The sequence below is a fragment of the Lepisma saccharinum genome, chromosome 5 (genome assembly GCF_977018435.1).
Source record: "Lepisma saccharinum chromosome 5, izLepSacc3.1, whole genome shotgun sequence".
Lineage (NCBI taxonomy): Eukaryota > Metazoa > Arthropoda > Insecta > Zygentoma > Lepismatidae > Lepisma > Lepisma saccharinum.
This window is the reverse complement of record NC_139233.1, coordinates 39190537-39210522: the sequence shown is the minus strand read 5'-3', so window position 1 is coordinate 39210522 and position 19986 is coordinate 39190537. Positions and strand designations below refer to the sequence as shown.

Sequence of the window (19986 nt, the reverse complement as noted above, 5' to 3'; positions counted from 1 at the left end):
GCCCCCGCAAACAAAATTTTGATCGATTAAAAATTATCCTAAATTAATACTACATATTATTTTCTGGTAAATTTGCAGCAGAGTTGGAAACACTGTTCCGAAGAAAATCTTCGGAAGCAAATGTAGGACAGCAAAATTCCACCCTTTCCTTGCTTACCAGATTATAACCAAGGTCATAAAATCTGCCTGCTTAGAGGTTATTACCCTTGCCCTAAGTTCCTGGAAACCAGAGATCCGACCCTTTTGTTGCAAATGACCCTTCCAATACAGATGGAATCAAAGACTCCGCCGTGGCCGAGCGGTCAACAGTAGGTGGTCGAGCGACATAGGCTATGGAGAGAGTTCTCCAGTACTGACATTGTTCTGAGATTTAAAATTGCTCTATGCTTCAGCTTCAGAGCCACAGATTAGCTTTGTGTTCTTGCTTGCGAGGAAGGTCTCGGGTTCCTACGGTCACTGTGTATTTGTTCTTGTGTGGGAAGAGTTCTAGCGTTGTTGTGCATTTCCATCTTGAATGGATAAATTTATCAAAACCGGATATTTTAAAACTATCTCAAAACATGTGGAAGATGACGGCAATGAAGAGGGTGTTGGTCCAAGTTCTGACGTTCCAAAGTTAGACAAAACAAGTGAATGTACTAATGTGAAAACAATTACTGATCTTGGGGTAGATAATCCTAGGCAACCACTTTTGCAAAACTATCCAAATACTACGTTTCAAAAACACTGGTTTGCATCTGCGCCGTGGCTAGAATGTAGTGTGGAACTTGACGCATGCTTTTGTTTTCCATGCCGTAAATTTGGCACAGATTCAGGATATGCAGAACCAAATTTCAGGAAAATAGGGATGCGCAACTGAAAGAAAGCATGTGAAAAAATCAAGGAACACAAAGGAACGTCATACTATCTAAAATGCATGGAACTGTGGGCGAATTACAAAGTGAGTACCAATCAGTTTTGTAAAACAATTATATGTGTGTGTGGGGGGGGGGTGTATGTTCGTAGATTAAATTTAAAAAATGAAATATGTGTATGTCTGTATCCAGTGTTCAAATTGAAAAAATGGTGAGGGAAAAATTTCACAGCTTCCCTATTCTAATTTTGAGAATTGTACCTGATAGAAAGCCAACTGTGTTGGGCAGAAATTTCTCTAGGGGAGGGGTTTCAAGAATCCCGTATCTAAAACATACGGACTGATTTATATAAATTTCTTGGGTTCAAAGTAAATAACACAAATTTTCCAATTAGTGTACAAGGTTTCAGTAATCACTGATCTCGTCTCAGTGGACTTTTATTTAATATCAGAATTATTTTTCTTAGAGGAAGGCAAATTAATCAGGAAATATTTTCTCATTAAATATATATTATAATTTGCAAACCAACAACAGGATTAATTTTAATGTAAAATTTAGTTCAGAAACTGACAATATATATGTTGATATTAATGTAACATTTACTTGAAATTGAAAGAAATGATTGCGTCAAATTCTGAGCAATGGCAAAATATGATCTAGAATATACTTATGAGGGTAAATTCTTTACATGGTCAGGAGTTAAATTAAAAACTCCCCCCCCATTTTAATTCGAACACTGGATGTACTTTGATTTTCGTCAAAGATATGCAACGGTGATACAAGAAATTAATGAATGGACAGTAACAAAAGACACGCCTGCCTGTCCAGGGGAGGACATCGCGTAGTGGTAATGTCGTCACCATATAATTCCATATATATCCTTGGTTCGATATCTAGTGGACGCACATAGTGGTTCGGATCAAACTTTAAACTGTACGTCCAGTCCCGATTGGCCTCCTATTTGTGCATGAAGAGGACCTAGAACATTTGGGGACAAAATCGTAATTCGGGAGCTAACGTGCTCAGCCACTGAGGCGGCTAAAATTCAATAGGTTTCCATTTTGGCTATTTTACCTTTTTTCCTACCTCGTAGATTAATTTTTACGACAAGTCGATGTGGATTGATGAATGATGGACGGATGGAAAAGTGATGGGAGCATAGACAAACAGAATGAGTCACCAATGACTGGTGGAGGTTTGAACATGGGATCTCTGATTTCGTAGCCCTTTACGCTTACCACTCCGCCACGAACACTGGAATAAATTAAATAAGTAATGCCATGGTTTAGAATGAATGTCGGAGAGAGTGGAAGCCGAGATAATAACATGTACACTAATGCATTGTTGACATTGCTAGCAGATGTTAACTTTCTACCGATACCTCGCAGAACGGAGAAATAATTTTTACCTATATTTGCATTGTTTTAAAAAATATATACAGCACTGACGAACGAAGGAACAAAGCTAATCTCCATTGTCTAGAGCAGGGGTTCCCAAACATTTTCGTTTCACGGCGCCCTTCGTGTTTCAAGATTTTTCCACAGCGCCTACGTCATGAATGTAGGCCTATCTAGTACTTGCTTTGATTGACTGAATTGATGTTTTAAGTCCATACGTAGTAAGGCTAATTGGGACTGGACCTACAGTTTAAAGTGGGATCCGAACCACTATGTGACTCCACCGGGTAACGAACCCGGGACCCCTTAATTACAAGGTGGCGAACTCTAACACTACGCCACCGGGGAGGCCCTATCTAACACTTGTAACGCTCTGTTAGTGTGCTTACGTTGCTTGCCTTAAGTTAAAAAATAAACATATTTAAAATTCAGAAACATTTTTTATGCAACAAGTACAAAATAAGAACATGTATTTGGAACAATCATATCGATGACTGAATTTCATTGAAAATATTGGAACATCACGCGGCGGCCCCGTAAGCCTACCAGGGCGCCGCGGCGCACACTTTGGGAACCACTGGCCTAGAGATTACAATTTCTGTAAAACTGAGTCCTAGGTTTGAATCCTGAAGGAGATATTATTTTCTTTCATTATTACAATAACTTGTCATCGTAATTAAAAATAGTTTAAAGTCCATTTTATGCTCAAATATATTAATTGGAACTGGATTTATAATGTCAATTGGACTCCGACCCATTGTGTAATGTGCCTCCACCGGGACTTGAACCTGGCACTCTTTGGTTATAAGGGAACGTGGTAAACCACACCTGGGAGGCCCGCCGTGGTGAACGTGTCGTTATAAGAAATATGCAATATAAAGCAAAAATGTGAATTTATTCTTGAGAATGTTAAAAAACAACAAGAAAAACCAGAATATTTGAGTCGCTAATAATATTCTGCATATTACATATAATTGTGATGGCCGGTTGCGAGTTTTCCTTCATTAATTGCCATTCATAATCGTCAACATTGCGATTAACTAAAAGTAACAAAAAAGCGGTACAAAATTTGAAAAATAAAATATACATAGAATAAAAGTAAATGGCAATTAATGAAGGAAAACTCACAAATGAACTGAAAAGAAAAGTAATAACAAGTTGATATTTACTACCTACTTTTGGGCTTTTTGAAGTTGTCATTTTTGGCGCCAATTTACCTATCTATTTAGCATGGTTTGTGGCTATTATAAACGCGCTCCCTACTGATAACACGAACTGAGACAGAAATAAACAAAGTGTGAAAATACCTAAGTCAGTGTCTTCATGACACTTGTACAAACCACCAACGTCGTTTTGCGATAATGCAGGGTGCAAGTTTAGAGGTGCACAATTTTCGAAAGAAAAGTGGCACGCGTCCTATTTTTCCTATTACATCTCGAGGCATTGGTGTACATATGGGGGAGCTGATGAGGCTACAACTCTCCCGAAACTTTGAGAAAAACAAAATTTTGAAATGAAATCTGTAAAGAACTCGGGGAAAAAAACAAATTGGTAAGTGCAACCCCCACACCCCCTAAAATGACCCTAGATACCATTTCTCTCTTTGAACAACTTTAAAAAGGAATCCCAAAAGTGGTAATTTCCAAATATTTTATATTGTCTCTCTCCACCTCCCCTCCGAAATAAAATCCTGCGTACGTTTGTGTCTGGAGGAGAGTTACAAATCACTCGCGTAATGTACAGTGCTGCTTGCGATGGAATACTGCTAGAATTTAAATTTGAAAATAATTTCTTCAATGTTAAAGGCGTCATCATTATTACTATTATTAATATGATTTTGTAACGTCCTATTATTGTTATCATTACGTCCCTGCCTAAATTCGCAGCCAGAAATACGATTGATTGATTGAGTTATTGTTTTAAGTCCACTTTATGCACAGTAAGGCTAATGGGGACTGGACCTACAGTTTAAAGTGGGGTCCGAACCACTATGTGCCTCCACCGGGTATCGAACCCGGGACCCCTTAATTACAAGGCAACGACGCTACCACTGCGCCATCGAGGAGGCCCAGAAATACGAATAAAACGCGATCTTCTATCTTCAGGAAAGCAACGTCTTGACAAGGCACAAGGCGGTCCTAAGACCAGCACAAAGCTTGAATGGAGACAATACAACAAGCTTGTTCAACAAATGTTGGCGCGAAGGTTGCGGACAACCAAAGGCGGCACTGCGTCCCAAATACTCTCTGAACTTCCTGTCATAAAATATTCCTGCGAGAGGACAGTCGTCACCTGTCGAACCTGACAAATTGCAAGGAGCGGTCTTTCTTGCTTTAAGGGAACAAGGGAAAGATGGAGAAGATAAAGGGAAGGAAATGACAATCAAATGGTAGAGAAGACTTATCCCTGGGTTGTACCCCTGCTGTAAGAGAGCACAGTTTCTGAAAGGCAATACGCAAATATGGTTAAATTTTCCCTTCCCCAGTAAATCTTTGTTTCCGATTCATTTTGTTCATTCTGCTAGATTTTGCTTCTATCCAGGGTGCCAAGTACCAGAACGGTCCAATGACCTCGGTGCCCTCGAGCAAGGAATAACTTGAGTGAGGAGGCAGGAGGGCTTTGGGGGAGGGAGGCGGGGCAGATGCAAGAGGACGAAGAAAATGTAGCAGTTTACTTACATGATGACTCGTGAAAGTAAAATTGTTATTGCTTGCTTGAAAGAATGAATCGTTGTACTGATTTTTGCATGTCTCAGCAGAGAGGAATTTTCTAAAACATCTTTCCTCTGAAAGTGCTAAGCAGATTTCGTAAATTCTGAAAAATGAATATGTAAGATTTCATCTGTAGGTTTGTTTGTTTGATTTGTTGTCTTCACTTTATGCACAGAAAGGCTAATCAGGACTGGACCTACAGTTTAAAGTGGGATCCGAACCACTGTGCCATTATCTCCACCGGATATCGAACCCGGGACCCCTTGATTACAAGGCGACGACCTTACCACTACACCATCGGCGAGGCCCTTTCACCTGTAGGTTTGGAAGAATCCTCATGATGGTTACATTTGTAGCTGTGTTGAAAATAAATGTAGTAGTTTTGTCTTTCCGGAAACTTAATATCAAATATCTTGACAGACAATAATGCAATCCATAGGACGATTCTCCAGAATAGCTAAATAGGAAAAATCCTGCACAGAATAATTTATCAGATTTCAAGAAATCAGCTTAGCACTTCCACAGTAGTTTCGTGGCCGCTGTGGCTCAGTCGGTAACGCGTCTGACTACCATGCTCAAGGTCCCGGGTTCGATCCCCGGCCGGTTCAAATCCGGGAACTTTTCTAACGGTGGAAGCGGCCCCGGCGCCTACCCAGCGTCGAATAGCATGGGTACCTGGGGGAAACCCTGGGGGGTAAAGGCGGTCAGGGGCGTGATGCTGATCACATCACCCCCACTCACGACCGGATCACACCCCCTATACGCCTTCATGGCGTGGTGCTATGCACAGGGGAGCACTTTACCTTGCTGATATTATACCTTTACCTTTTACAGTAGTTTCGATAAAAAAGAAGAAGTTGTCATTGAGACAGGCAGAAAGTAAAATACATTAAGAAAACTGTAAAGTAATAGTTTAATAGTAGTACTTTCATAAATTGATTTGCTTCCTGAAAATTCTTGAACTCTAATGTTTATTTGACCTCCAGTATTAACATATATATTATATACACTTCGTAGTAGTTTTATATACCAATGCACTATATATGTAGCAATATTATAATGTAATATAATGTACATATAAACATTATATATGTGTGTGTGGATGTGTGTGTGTGTGTGTGTGTGCATCACACAGAGTTGTTTAACTCTTTACTGTCGGGTAATATTTGCATAGGAACAAATTTTAGATTTGCCCCCCCCGAACTGATCAACCTAGCTACGTCCCTGGAGGAAGGTCTCCATGGCCTGGGTGATATAGAGGTGAGACAGACTTTTGATTTGGATTGAGGAGAGAGAGGAGCTTGGAGAAAGGAGTTGAGGGAAAGTGAGGAGAGTCCTGGTCAACCTGCAACGAAGCTTACAGAGGACTTTAAATAAAATATAATCTTATGAATTGACACGATTTCTTGCTTGCTTCATAAAAAAGGGGAAAATATGTATACCTAAAAATCCGAACCCTAATGGTCATGGCCGTCGCAATGGGAGGGGTGTTGAACCTCGTTCATTCCGAATAAGCAGAACAAAGAAAAAACAAAAAAAATATTATTTTGATAATTGAATCATAGAAATAAAGTTCAAATAATCAGTGTTACAACAGAATAACTCCCCCAAAAAAAAATATATTGTAAAATGTAAGGACCAGGAACTTATTCCAAAGTAGGTTCCACGAGTTCTAAAAATTCCAAAAATTAAATTTTTATGTTAAAGGTCACACAACGTAAACATCGTAACTTCATCAGTAAAACACCATAATTTACAATGTCTTTCTTGAACAAGTGTGAAACTTAATGAACAGTAGAAAAATTATAAATTTCTGTATAATAACAGTATGAAATGTGAAGTAATAAAGAAAACAGCTGTCTCCGCAACGATAGAATAATAATTATAACAATCTGCAATTATTGAAGAACAAATACGTATGGATAGGAAACTGTTCCTTAAACAGAATCATGCAAGACCACTCTTAAATGATTGGAATATAAAATATTAGATAAGACCACTATATTATTAACTAGATAAGGGCTAGATTGATTTACAGGAACATATTGAAGAGGGCAACATGTAGTTAGTTGCATAAAGGCGCAACATGGTAGTAGATAGGACAAGTAGAGAGAGGATAGAGGAAGCCAAGATTCATGAAAGAGTATTGACAGAAATATAGATCAAGGAAGAAGAAGATCAAGACTGAGATGGGTGGATGTTGTTCAAGAATTGAAGATAAACGGAGAGAGGCTACAAAAGAATTGGAAATAATAAATATTGGAGGTTGGTTGGATACCAAGACTACCAATGGCTGTATTTTATGTGAGAGAAATATAAAGAGTAGAGGCTGGAAAAGGATGGTCGTAGATAGAAAGGTTTGAATAGGGGTTGTAAAGAAGGCCAGGGGTTGATAAGAATTGTAGTACCAATGCACACAGAGAAAAAGAGAGAGAAGAGGGATGAAGATTGTAAACAACACTGCAAGTTGATTGTTGATATGGATGAACATGCTGTGAAGGCATATTCGAAATATGTGAATGTGATGAGCACAACGCTTCGGTAGCTTTTGTCCCCATTCATTAGAGATCGGTCGATCACCAGAAATGCTTCATGGAGAGATATTGCTAGAATTCTCCATCTAAAGTCACTCACCGCGGGAATCGAAACAGTTTCTCTTTCGTGACAGTCATACACGCTACGGAATGGGTCGCCAATGGAGAGACACTAAATAGAAATTTCGGCGAATACTGCAGACTTGACCAGGACTCGAAACCGTGACATATCGTGCCATTGCTCAACCAACTCTGATTTTTCCTATGAAAATTCTACATAGTAGATACACTGTGTGTGCCAAGCGTCTCTACGCTGGAAGAAACTAGGCAACGTCGACGTCATCGGTGCTTCAAAGGCAACAGACGTTGAGGTAGCACACACAGATAAAACCGCAACAGCTAAAAATCAGGGGAAATCAGGACTGTCCCAGAGAAAAGGCGAAAGAGATGAAGACTTACATCTTCTACGCATCATTCCAACTGATTTATGTCCTCCTGACTTATTAATACATATTAAACGTGCCATTTTGACATTTCTCTCTGCACAATACCAAAGTCATGTTGATCCCTCCAAAAGCAGGTTCCGCCAGTGCAAAGTCCAGTTCATCAAAGACAAACAAACATTTCCTCTTCGATGCAACTTGAATCACATTGCGACGACGTTCGCCGACGAATACGCTCTTTTTATATGAATAATAAACCTAACCATTGTCGCGCTTGCAGATAGCGTCTGCATAAACACGGCCAATGTCAGTTGCAGTTTTTGTTTTAAATCAAAGTCGTTTATGACTGAAATAGCGGCCATGTGGTGTGTCAAGAGCTGGTGCCTGGTGGGCCATGAAATGAGTAAAATTAAACTACACGTCCTTGGATTAATCAAACAACGCCATTAGATAGTATATAGTATCTCAATTGATCCCTTTGATACCTCATTTATAAAATAACCATGTGTTACAAGTATACAACGTGTAACAATTGCTTCACAAATCACACCAACAAAGTCACAGTATAAAAACCTCAATTTATCAAATCTGCCCTCGCTTCCTAAAGCATTTAGCCATCTTTAATCCTGACAGTAGGCAAATCGTGGAAATTTCGAGGGGCAATTTTGGATTTTCAAGGACAGACCTTTTGTGTTTTGACAAAATTCATCTTATAAGTAAATAGTGAGAATCAAGTTTGTTCTTAGCAATTCTAAACGTATATATATTTCAGCCCTGTCACACTGGGATGCCATGGTATAGTCAGAGGCGCTCCTCATATCGGGTTTTCCTATTGGACTTTCCATCAGCTTTGGGAACATTTAAGCTGATAGAGGTTTAGGCATTCCACATTTTGTCTAATACAGAGTTGGTCAGGAGTTGATGGTTTATCCATGAAAGCTTTCTTCTTTAAATAGCCACACTAAAGGAAGTCTGAACTGTTAAATCTGGTGGTTTTTGAAGCCAACACAAATCAGCTAAACAACAAATCAACTGACCTGGGGATAGGTTATGACAAAGTCCCTATTGTTTCTTTGTGCCTTCCTGTAAGAATACATACTGACCAAATCCTGTTCTTGAATTTCTCGCATAAAAAAAGTCTTGAAACATAATCGATAATTTTCACCACTAACAGATGTTTCTCTATACTTATACAATTATATAATAATTTCTTCAATTCTTTTATTTTTTACTTTATTCGCCCATAGAATGCAGTGACTCGTTGTCAGTATGCCCAAAAGGCTGCTCTCTGATAAATATAACTATTGTAGTCCAAGTAGACCCTATAACAGGGTATATGACAATTTTTGTCCAAAGCCGTGTTTCTCCATTTCAGGGTGGTTCAGGCCTCCCGATGGCGCAGTGTTAGCGCCGTCGCCTTGTAATCACGGTAGAGGAACATAGTGGTTTGGATTCCACTTTAAACTGTAGGTCCAGTCCCGATTAGCCTTACTGTGCATAAAGTGGACTTAAACCACCAAATCAATCAATCACAGGGTAGTTCACTAGATTTACTTCTGTCTTAGATACACATATTATTTGTTTGTTTGAGTTGGGTTATAAGTTCACTTTTTGCACAGACAGGCTAATCGGGACTGAACCTACAGTTTTAAAGTACAGGGTGATCAAAAAGAGACGCAGCCTTTTGGGTAAATGATTTATTGTACAATATTTACAATAAGTGTTGTGAGATTCCCACAAGTGAGTACGGTGAATCGTGTATTCAAAGGCTGTTCTTGAAGTTAGCTCTGAACTTGCATCAACACTTTTTTATTAATATTTGCTTGCAATTCCAGAATAGTGTGCAACAATTTTGCCTTATCAGTTGTTGATGCAGTTAACATCCTCAATTAATGCAGTTTTCACTGTTACTCCAAACCTGAAACGCAAAAATATAGTAAAAATAATAATCAACTACATTTCCCCATAAGGTTGCGTCTCTTCTTGATCACCCTGTAGGATCCAAACCACTGTGCAATGTGCCTCCACCGGATATCGAAAATGGGAACAAGACGACAACGTTACCACTACCTCATCTAGGAGGCTTCTTAGACACACATATGCGTATATAGAAATAGAGAACGAGAGAGAGGCAGATATATGTATATCTGGGGTTTATTTCGGTCCGATAGAATAATGCTGTTTCATGGTGTTTTATGTCCCCGGAATTGCGCATTTTGTTTACTGACACTGATCGATTGCGACTGATTGTTTGCAATGTCTTCGATATTCACGTTCACACAACTAACATAGCTTTTAAAATAAAAAAAATCACAATTTCTGAACATTATTGTGTTGTGTGTCGATGCATGGCGAATTTCTCGCTATTATATTTGACACATGTAAAAATAGTTTTAAAATTAACATCAAAATACAAAATGACAGCAGCTCCAAGTAGAAGCATTAATTTTTGTTCTAACCTGTATTAATGAAAAATAAAGGGAAAACAGTTAGCTATGTCACGTATTGGTTAACTTGATGTTTTGACTGATTGACCTGTTTTTTCCTTTATTTAGCTTTTCTGTCACTTTTGGCTAATCGCGAAGATGAGGACGAATGATGATATGATGAATATTATTACTACATAATCACTTTTTGGATCAGCGATCTGCCCCCACACTGACGTATTTAGAGACGCCAGTGGATATAGATATTTACTATTTTTCACAAATAGCATAATTATTGGCATTTTATGGGAATGCAACAATTTTCTCACCTCTCAGTTTTCCCACGAAAAGTTTACTTCGCATAAATATTCATATACATTCTTGGTATTTAACAGTAAAAATTATATTTATTACTACTTCTTGAGTGTTGACAACAATTATAGCCTCAGAATATCGTACAACGTTTAATTTATGTTATTTCTGGATATTATAATAAAAATATAGGTACAGTGGGATCCACTAGTATTGCTCGGCAAATTGTCCATGACTATTTTCATTAATTTCTCTCTTACATCCTATGTGTTTGTAAGCGATGGTTTTTAATGTATACTGGTGCAGAATTTGTCAACAGCTTGTTTTGCGTTTTCTTTTAATTCTTGAAGCTCTTAGTGAGTCAAATAAAGTGCACGAACATGGTGATGGACAATTTGCACCGTAATCCTCATGGGTCCCACTGTACAAACTATACTACATTCATACTGCATACAATTTGCCATTCCTGTGCAGTCTTTTTAATTTCGTTCACGTAAATTCTCGCCTAAACCATCCATTTTATTAAAACCTGCTTCGTTTTCTTAATTAAGAAATCGATTTTTGCTTCATTTGGAGGTCAATCTGCTAATGCGGCCCCCGCTGAAAAACACCGTGGTGGGGGGAAAGAAAACGCCGAGACCTAGACCCAATAATCTCGTGACTTAAACTGTAAGATGCATGACGGGAGATTATGACGTCACGCGTCGTGAAAACCTCAAATAACCTTAGCACATGTGAGGAGATCGACACGCCGAGTAATAACCTGGTGATTATTAAAAAATCAATAAACAAAAAGCGATGTTTACTCTTGTCAGCAAAATATGCAACTAAAAATCTATATTTATTGGGCAATTGAGAATCAATTTTGAAGTTGCTTTTATGCAGCAGCAAGAAGTACAAGGTCACTAGTTCTTGATATAAATAACAATTTCTCGATAAAAAAAAGTAAAAGTTTCTGGGAGGACATAGCCTTCTCGTTGTAGGAAGAAACTTTAGTTTGGTATAGATTATATCGCAACCTAACTTAGATAGTTAAATGTATAAATTGAAAAATGTCACACAACCTAGGAAGCTTAAAAGACCGAAGCGACAGGCCACAAGTAAAATGGGTCACTTGCAAAAGAAACCTTCACTTTTCTGTAACGAAGGAACGCGACAAGTTGTGCGTGTCGCTTGTCGCTTGTCGCTTGTGTGTTGCTCAGACTGCGCCGTTTCTTTCAATATCGTGCATCCTGTCCCCTCGGTTTGATAGTCGCGCATGCGCAGTGAATTTGTTTTTACGGACTGAAGGTGCCTGTGTCGCTTGTCACTTCGGAGTGAAACTCCCGTGTCGTGTTTCACCTGTCTCTTCCCGCTTTGGTTTGAAAGCTCCTTTAAGCTATCTACAAAACAAAGACTGGTGGTTAAAAATAAGTGCAAATATACGATATATTTATGACTATGTTAGTATTGGCATACATGTGTGGAGGTCGCAAACGGAGGGTGAGAGGGAGAGTGTGCCCCATGTATATGATGTAATATTTACTTTACATAATACCTCAAAGTTTTCAAAAGTAACTACGATTATGTGAATATATAAGCGTGTGTCGGAAAAATATCTTAAACCTTGCTTTTCTACCACCTTTAGCTAATCATGCATGGTGATTAGATGAAACTGATAATGCGAAATTCACAAAGAAACAAACACTCATGTCCAAGTCAGGCAGCCAGGCACTCGGTCTCTCTCTCTCTCTCTCTCTCTCATAAAGATCATCGTCTGCAATAGTACTAATCCCTCATTGAATAATTTCTCAGTCATATTTAGCTTATTGTATTTCTCACCAGAAGGGTATGACATGATATAAATGTCATGTCACATTCACACATGCACAAATACTTTCAACTCATATTGGCTGCACGTTTATTGTTCAGTAACAAAATTTTCCTGAATTCAGTTCCCGGGAGAGACACATTTCGAATGCTTGGGATCGCAAATTTAAAAAATATACTTCTTGATATGTTCTGTCCACAAATAAAATATATAACAAACTTTTTGCACGGCTATATTGATTTCTGGTTTTAAACAGTTTCCAAATTCAATTTCTATTTTATTTACATAAAAATAAAACATGGTATGTTATGTTTCAAAATTAACTATATCAAATTAGGCCTTAAAGAATAGTATTTTAACATGAAACACAGGAGATGTCTTTTGCTACTGAAACATAACGTTTTGAATCCAAATCTAATATTAAAATATCGATAAATAGGAACATATTGATGTTTCAAATGAATCTATTTATTCAAATCTAGAACATTGTCTGATATAGCGCTTGCATTGAGGATTCACACAAGTAGTTACTTTGACTTTTATTTGTATTTCTGTAATTCTTAGAAATAATATAAAAATTGTTAACAGTTGCTACACAATTGAGTTGGCAATTGGTGGTGATTTTTATCAAGCGTATTTATCAGAATTCCTTGTTATTGATTTCCTAGTATGGTTTATTTATTTCAATATATATCGTAAACATGCCTATCATGTCTTTGTTTAATTAATAAAGATGATAGTGACAGTTTATGCTGATAAAGTTTTATTTATCTCTGATATTATTATTAACAGATTCAAAGCTTCTGAACTTTTCCCTATAAACTTTACAGTTAAAAATATATTCCCAATACTGTATTGTGTTAAACTGGAAATATAATCTGTTCATCACCAGAAGTAATTATTAGTGAATAAACATTATTTACAAGCAGTTAGATTCTTGGAATATCCTAAGATATTAGAAAATAGATTCGTTTTAATAGGTTCGTTTATTTGTCTGCTTAAGTAAATCAAGTTATTGGCGAAATTTCTTGATATCTTAAGAAACCACTGAATAATGGCCAGGCACCATTCCAATTCCTTAATTATGTAATATATTAACAAAAAATATTCCCCATTAGAAGATACAACGTGCTTTTCCGATGACGTAGAGGCAACGTTGTAGCCTTGTAATCAAAGGTTGCCGAGTTCGATACCTGGTGGAGGCACATAGTGGTTTCGATCCCACTTTAAACTGTAGGTACAGTCGCGATTAGCCTTTCTGTGCATAAAGTGAACTTAATCAAAAATCAAACTCAAGGGAAAACAATGAAGTGAGGCATCTAGAGAAACACAGTAATGGATATCCATGAAGCAATTCAGAATCAGTACATTGTATACGTATATCCTGATCCTAAATTTCACGCTGCAACGGCCCTCTTCATACATATCATGTGTGTGTGTAGCTATTAGCCTGTTGTCCGAATGTATATCATCAGCCAACCAGGATTACTGCCTCTAGTTACAAAATTTAGCACTATATAAACAATGTTAAGAGCAAACTGTATCGTTCCTATAGACACCCTATCCTTAACATGCTTTATTTTGCTTCATAATTTCCAGTTTTAAGTAGCTTCAAACATGTTATAAATTTGTCAAATAATTAAACTCAGTGGCGGCGACTGGGTTCCAAAACTGGGGGAGAGGGCAAGGACAGGTTACTTTCATTTGGTAGATAAGTTTTAGCATAGTGCTGGGTCAAAAGTGGGAGAAACTGCCCCACTAATCGCCGCCACTGACTAAAATTAAACAATTTTATGCTCCTTGTACCTTTTTACAACTAACATTCTATTCCAACGTCTCTTTCCAAACTCTTTAGGCTAATGGAGACTATGACGATAAATGATGAATTGATTAAATATACATCATGCCTTACCAAGATCCGAACCAAGAAACTCGGTACACCACGATAACAACTCAGCCACAGAGGCGATTTGATTGATTGAGTTGGTGTCTTAAGTCCACTGTATGTACAGTAAGGCTAATCTGGACTGGACCTACAGTTTAAAGTGGGATCCGAACCACTATGTGCCTCCACCGGGTATAGAACCCGGGACCCACCACTTCTATATTAAATATGAATATATGAACATAACTTGTAGCAACAATTTTTTGTACGTTTTGGCCTCGGTGTTAAGTTTTTCCTTGCTACTTATTGTAGGTGTTTACACATTAAAATACAATCATATCACTTAATTTATTATTAATAATAATTATTATTATTATTATTATAGTGCGAAAATAACCTACTTGGTTTTATGTTTACAATTTATTATCATGAATTAATGTGACTGCAAATTAATATAGTTCTCTTAGTTGCATTCTTTATTGAACGCTGACGTAGATATCTAATGTTATTCACTTCCCGTAGTATACCCCAATAATCTGCATTTGTGCAGGCCAACGAAGCTCTGGTGTCTGGACAGTCAGTATAATCCTATGTATGACTGTATGTTGTCCTGTTTTTTTTTTTGTTTTTTTTTTTGCCTTGTATGTCCTGAGTACTCTTTTACAGCCTTGACTTTTAACCTAGTAAGAAGGTTTTTAGTCCTCAATCACGTGTTTATTTTAGTTATGATAAGGGACTTGGTGCAAATAACCCAAGTGCTGACGCACCCAAAGTATTCATTTCAATCAATCAATCAAAAAATAAATATAATCTTTTAAGTTTTTAACAAAATATTTTAAAAAATGACAGTTTATTTACAATTCAACTTGTGCAATCCATTAGGTTTTATAATACTGAAATTTTTCAATTAGTTCTGGGTAAATTGTCTAGTTTATTGAGCCAGTTAGGACAGTGGATCTACAATGCAATAGATGAGGCCCTGTCTAGTATCCAAGTTTCATATTTCGTGTTCTTACTGTTGCCTAAAGGATTAACTGTTGATATGGGGGATAGACCTTTTCTTCGGTGATGAACATTTCATGTTCAGGTTTGCACATATTGGTAATTCAAGGTTAGACATGCAGTTTAATGTGAGATTCCCAACAATGAGCTCAACACCATTATGATGTTGGATGTTGGTTTTGCTTTTTTAAAAAAATTGCCAACTAGTATCTCTCTCTCTCTCTCTCTCTCTCTCTCTCTTTACATAAAATTGTGCAGAAATCATTTGGAGTTATTCAAAGTGCTAATGCATGCCTTCAGTGCGGTGCAACTAAAACTCACCGGATCACATATACCATTGAGGGGGTTGGGGGGTATATCCTCCAAACCACTGGCCACTATCTTCTCTAGAAACCTCAGAGCAGGGTCCATAGGGGGCCAGTCCCCCTTTTGGGCTATCAGAAGCACCTTAAGGGCCCCTTCCCTCCAGTTCGGACCCGCACTGCTGGTCCTTTCGCCCTTCGCAGAAGAATCCTTTTCACCCTTTTCTCCCTTCTCGCCCTTCTCACCCTTTTCGCCCTTTGCGGAATCTTTCGAGCCCTTCGCGGAATCTTTCGAGCCCTTTGCGGAGTCCTTTGTTGGGGGCTTCTTCTTGTCATCGTCCTTTTCTCCGGGGTCCTTGGCTCCCTTCCCGTTGGCCCCATCCGCCGGCGTCTTCTTTGCATTAGAAGACATTGTTGTTTATTGTTGTCACTTTAAAACACTAACAAACTCCTGCACCACCACCGGATAAAAGAGAAAACGCGCCGATATGACTACATCGTTGTCTTCCAGTAAATCCTGAGGACCAGGACAAAGATATGGGCAACTTCTTCGCAGGGAACGTAGTCTCGACAGCACCCTTCGCGCATCGTCAACCGCAAAGCCCGTTCACGGCCAAATCTTGGTAACTGACTGATGTGTTTTGGTCTCAAGGATTCAAATCTTACGGTTTATTACGGCCAGGAGTCATGCAAAATGCTTTTTCGGCTGTTGGGGCCGGCGAGCCAATGAGAAACGTGCTGGGAGGGGCTTACGGCGGCACGCGACTTCCGGCGCTGGATGTTGGGTACAGATTAATCCCCCCTCCCCTCCTCTTGTTGCCATTGATCTTATTTTCTCTCCCCCCTTCATTCTAAGGAAAATAAAAAGTAAGCCAAGTCAATCTCAGCCAAGTTCACACGCGCGGACAAACGCCCACTGACCGAGCGTAGGGTAAGGTGTGAATCAGGAGGTGCTTACGGGAATTCATGTTGACTCACATCCTGCCTTTGAAAAATACACTGTGAGACTTTCCATTACACTTACTCGCAATGTGCTAATAAAAACAGCGATCGTAGCGATACGGAATTCTGAGCAAGACGAGGCCATTCCACCTCTAACCACTCGCACTGATCAGGAAAGGAACGAAATAATTGTCCCCATGGTATCCAATCTCCTCTTATCTTTCGAGTCCCATTAATACCAAAGCTGTAATCATGGGCAAAAGAGAGACAAAAGATATAGAAGAAAAAAAGAGTAAAATAGATAAAAATAGAAAGAAAGGGAAGCGAGGTAAAGAAATGGAAGCAATGATAAAAGGAAAATAGAGAAGAGAATGCAATATACAAGTGAAGAAAGGGGGAAAAGATGCGAGAGTAAAAGAAACAGAGAAAGATAGAAACAAGAGGACGACAAAGTTAGAATGAAAGAAATAAAGCAAGAAAAGAGAGAGAAAAAGAAAGACAACGAAAGAGACACAGAAAATTAAATAAGAGGAACAGAGAAAGAAAAATCGAGTTAGAAAGAGAGAGAAGGTAGCAAAATTCATAGAAAAATAGAGAAGAGATAGAAATATAGAAAGCAAGAAAGAGAAAGATGAAGAACGTTAAGAGAAAATAGAAAACAAGAAATAAGGAGAGAGAGAAAATAGATAACGGAGGAAGAAAAAGAGAGGAAAAGAAATAAAAAGAGAAAGAAAGAGGACAGAGCGAACTGAAGAAAGAGAACAAGGGACAGACAGAAAGGGGAGAGAGAATATTACCGAAACAGAACCCACTATGCTCAGAAAGGAAAAAAAGGTTCCATGGCTTGCTCTCGAGAGCTAAGACCTTGACTACTAATATGTTAGGACATCGCAATCTTATCGCATACGTTGTGTTACGTAACAACACAATTTAGATAAATGTGAAAGTTTTCGAGAGCTCTTTGCTTGCATGATCTGGCAAAGCTGAGAAACCATTTCCAGCGTGTTGGTGATGGCGAACAGCAGCTCGCTCCTACATTGCATTGTTCGGAGGTAAGGATCTGACGTTTTCTGTTGACTTATACACAAAACAGTGTGGTTCACGAACTTATTGTCTTTTAAATTTAGTTAACATTTTGAACGAGAGCCAAATAAGCTTTTGGAACACTTCCTTGTCGCTACACTCAAAGAGATACGAGTACATAAACACCAGGAAACTCAAACAGCAGCCATGTTGGAGCCATTTTGAGCTCCCAGCCAGGGGCGGACGGATCGTTTAGACCCCGCATGTAATTTTGAAAGTGTTACAAGGCAAATTTTAAATTGTAGGACCGGTTTTTAAGAATAAAAAAGAAGTGACCCGAGATGGTCTAGTCGATATGATGTCTGACTGCCACAACAGAGACCCGGATGCGATTTCTTTGTCAGGTCATCTCAAGGGGGGAACTTTTCAGACCAAGTCCCTGCATGCAGCAACTCTGGGGTTCACCCAGCCTCTCATGAAATAGGTACCTGGGTGAAACCCTGGCACAAGACGGCCATAGCGTGGTGCTGATCACACAATCTCCACAAAAGTTGTGAATGTGTGAAAGATACCTGTCCTTTAACTAATATTGAGCGGATTCGAGGAGTTTGAAGATTTCGGAGATCGTACAGTTTGACCAAGATAAGAAAACCCATGCGGCGCTGTCGTCGAATTTTCAACAGTAAGCGAGCGGAGGGAGTGAAGGATAATGCAATCACATGTTTGCCATTCAATCTAGCCCTTCTGTTGCCCAAATGTGCTACGTTCTTTTACACATCGTCATCACTTTTATTCAGTGTCAAGTGTTCATGTGATCATGAAGGAAACCGTACACAGCGAAAGCAGAGAAAAAACTGCCCACTTCAGTTCGACAGTTTACCGATGTTCGTATCTTGCTTGAGCTGTGCTTTCTAAGTCTGATGCATTGTATCTGTATTTAAATGTTTTAATTTTACGGCCCTCCCCGATGTAGCGTCGTAACTTTGTAATCAAGAGGTCCGAGTTTCGTTACCCGATGGAGGCACATAGTGGTTCGGATCCCACTTTAAACTGTAGGTCCAGTCCCGATTAGCCTTATTATGCATAAAGTGGACTTAAAGCACCAACCCAATAAAAAATTACATCTCATTTCTGCCATTTTGGCTAATCACGAAGATGATGATGAGGCTGTTCAGGCCGAGACTCGAATTCGGGAACTTCAGCAACGAGATCGAAAGTTTGCCGCAGAGCTGGCGTAGGTTTATAGTTTCCGAAATGTGCAGAGGGATTCATATGTTAATAACAAATGTATCAAAGTAAAGTACGAATTAGATTTTTTAAAAGACGTTTTAGCTTCCAATTAAGGTACTACACCCAAATACCCACAGGTGTTTATTCACTATTATTATTCGCCATGCACTGCATTTTGCAGACTAACGAGGCTCTGGTGTCTGGACCTACGGCCAGTATAATCCTCTGTAGGGTTGCTGTGTTCTTATTTGAACTATGCAAGCGTATCTTATAACTAACTTTCTCGTCCTCGTGTGAGCTGACTGCCCCTTTACAGCCTCAGCCTCAGCCAAGTAAGAATATTTTAATCCTCCGACATTAGAGTTATGTTATATTAGTTATGGTAAGGGGCTGGACCTTGTATAATGTGACGGGTGCAAAATAGCCTAAGTGCTGACGCAACCAAAATTTCAAATTCAATGAATTAATCAGCATTATTATGTTATTATTGTTTTTGTTGTTGTTATTATTATTATTACTATTATCTTAGGTTTGCAACATGCAGCGTTCTCCCATCGCAAACGAAATGGAGTTACTGGCATTGCCCGGGTAACGAACCACTGACCTCGCTGACCATCGGTCAGCTGGTGGATGTAGCGGCCGATCGTTGGGGAGACAGAGAAGCCCTTGTCTCCCTACACCAAGGGCAGCGGCTGACCTTCAGTCAAATCAGAGAGAAGGTACGTTTCATCTAATATCCACAACAATAGGATAAACAAGGTGCCATGCACGAAACTTACAGACAGATGTATCATGATTTAAGGGTGAGAGGTTAAACATTGTGACTCAACTTGCAAGCATCGCTGTTGCACAATGTCAAATTTCATGATTATGTTTTGTAACTGAAAGAAATAAGTAACAGTGGCAATCATGAACTTGTCCAGCATAGCTTAATGCATACAGGATACGAAATGCCGTTTTTCGTGGCCTCAGCGCCAGAAACAGGCCAAAACATTATTCGTCTTCATGCCCTCTAAAAGCTGTGGAAGTTTGTGGATGTTGTTTGGTAGCATCCTGTATGCAAGAAATATAATTTAATTACTAAGAAGTTGGAATACAAGTGCAATTTTCTAGAT

General features: G+C 38.8%; 2 protein-coding genes across 2 annotated transcripts in view; one reads left to right on the top strand and one right to left on the bottom strand.

The window, feature by feature from the left end:
* The window catches only part of nompC (no mechanoreceptor potential C), a 213664-nt gene extending 197525 nt beyond the window's left edge, over positions 1 to 16139 (bottom strand). The window contains exon 1 of the mRNA XM_083122460.1: positions 15696 to 16139. Coding sequence (XP_082978586.1) covers positions 15696 to 16088 — 393 coding nt within the window. The 5' untranslated portion in view covers positions 16089 to 16139. The remainder of the gene's footprint in view (positions 1 to 15695) is intronic.
* A 1454-nt stretch (positions 16140 to 17593) lies between these two features.
* The window catches only part of LOC145988336 (medium-chain acyl-CoA ligase ACSF2, mitochondrial-like), a 31940-nt gene continuing 29547 nt past the window's right edge, over positions 17594 to 19986 (top strand). Inside the window, exons 1-2 of the mRNA XM_083123204.1 lie at positions 17594 to 17670; positions 19401 to 19590. Of these exons, the coding sequence (XP_082979330.1) occupies positions 17630 to 17670; positions 19401 to 19590 (231 nt within the window). The 5' untranslated portion in view covers positions 17594 to 17629. The remainder of the gene's footprint in view (positions 17671 to 19400; positions 19591 to 19986) is intronic.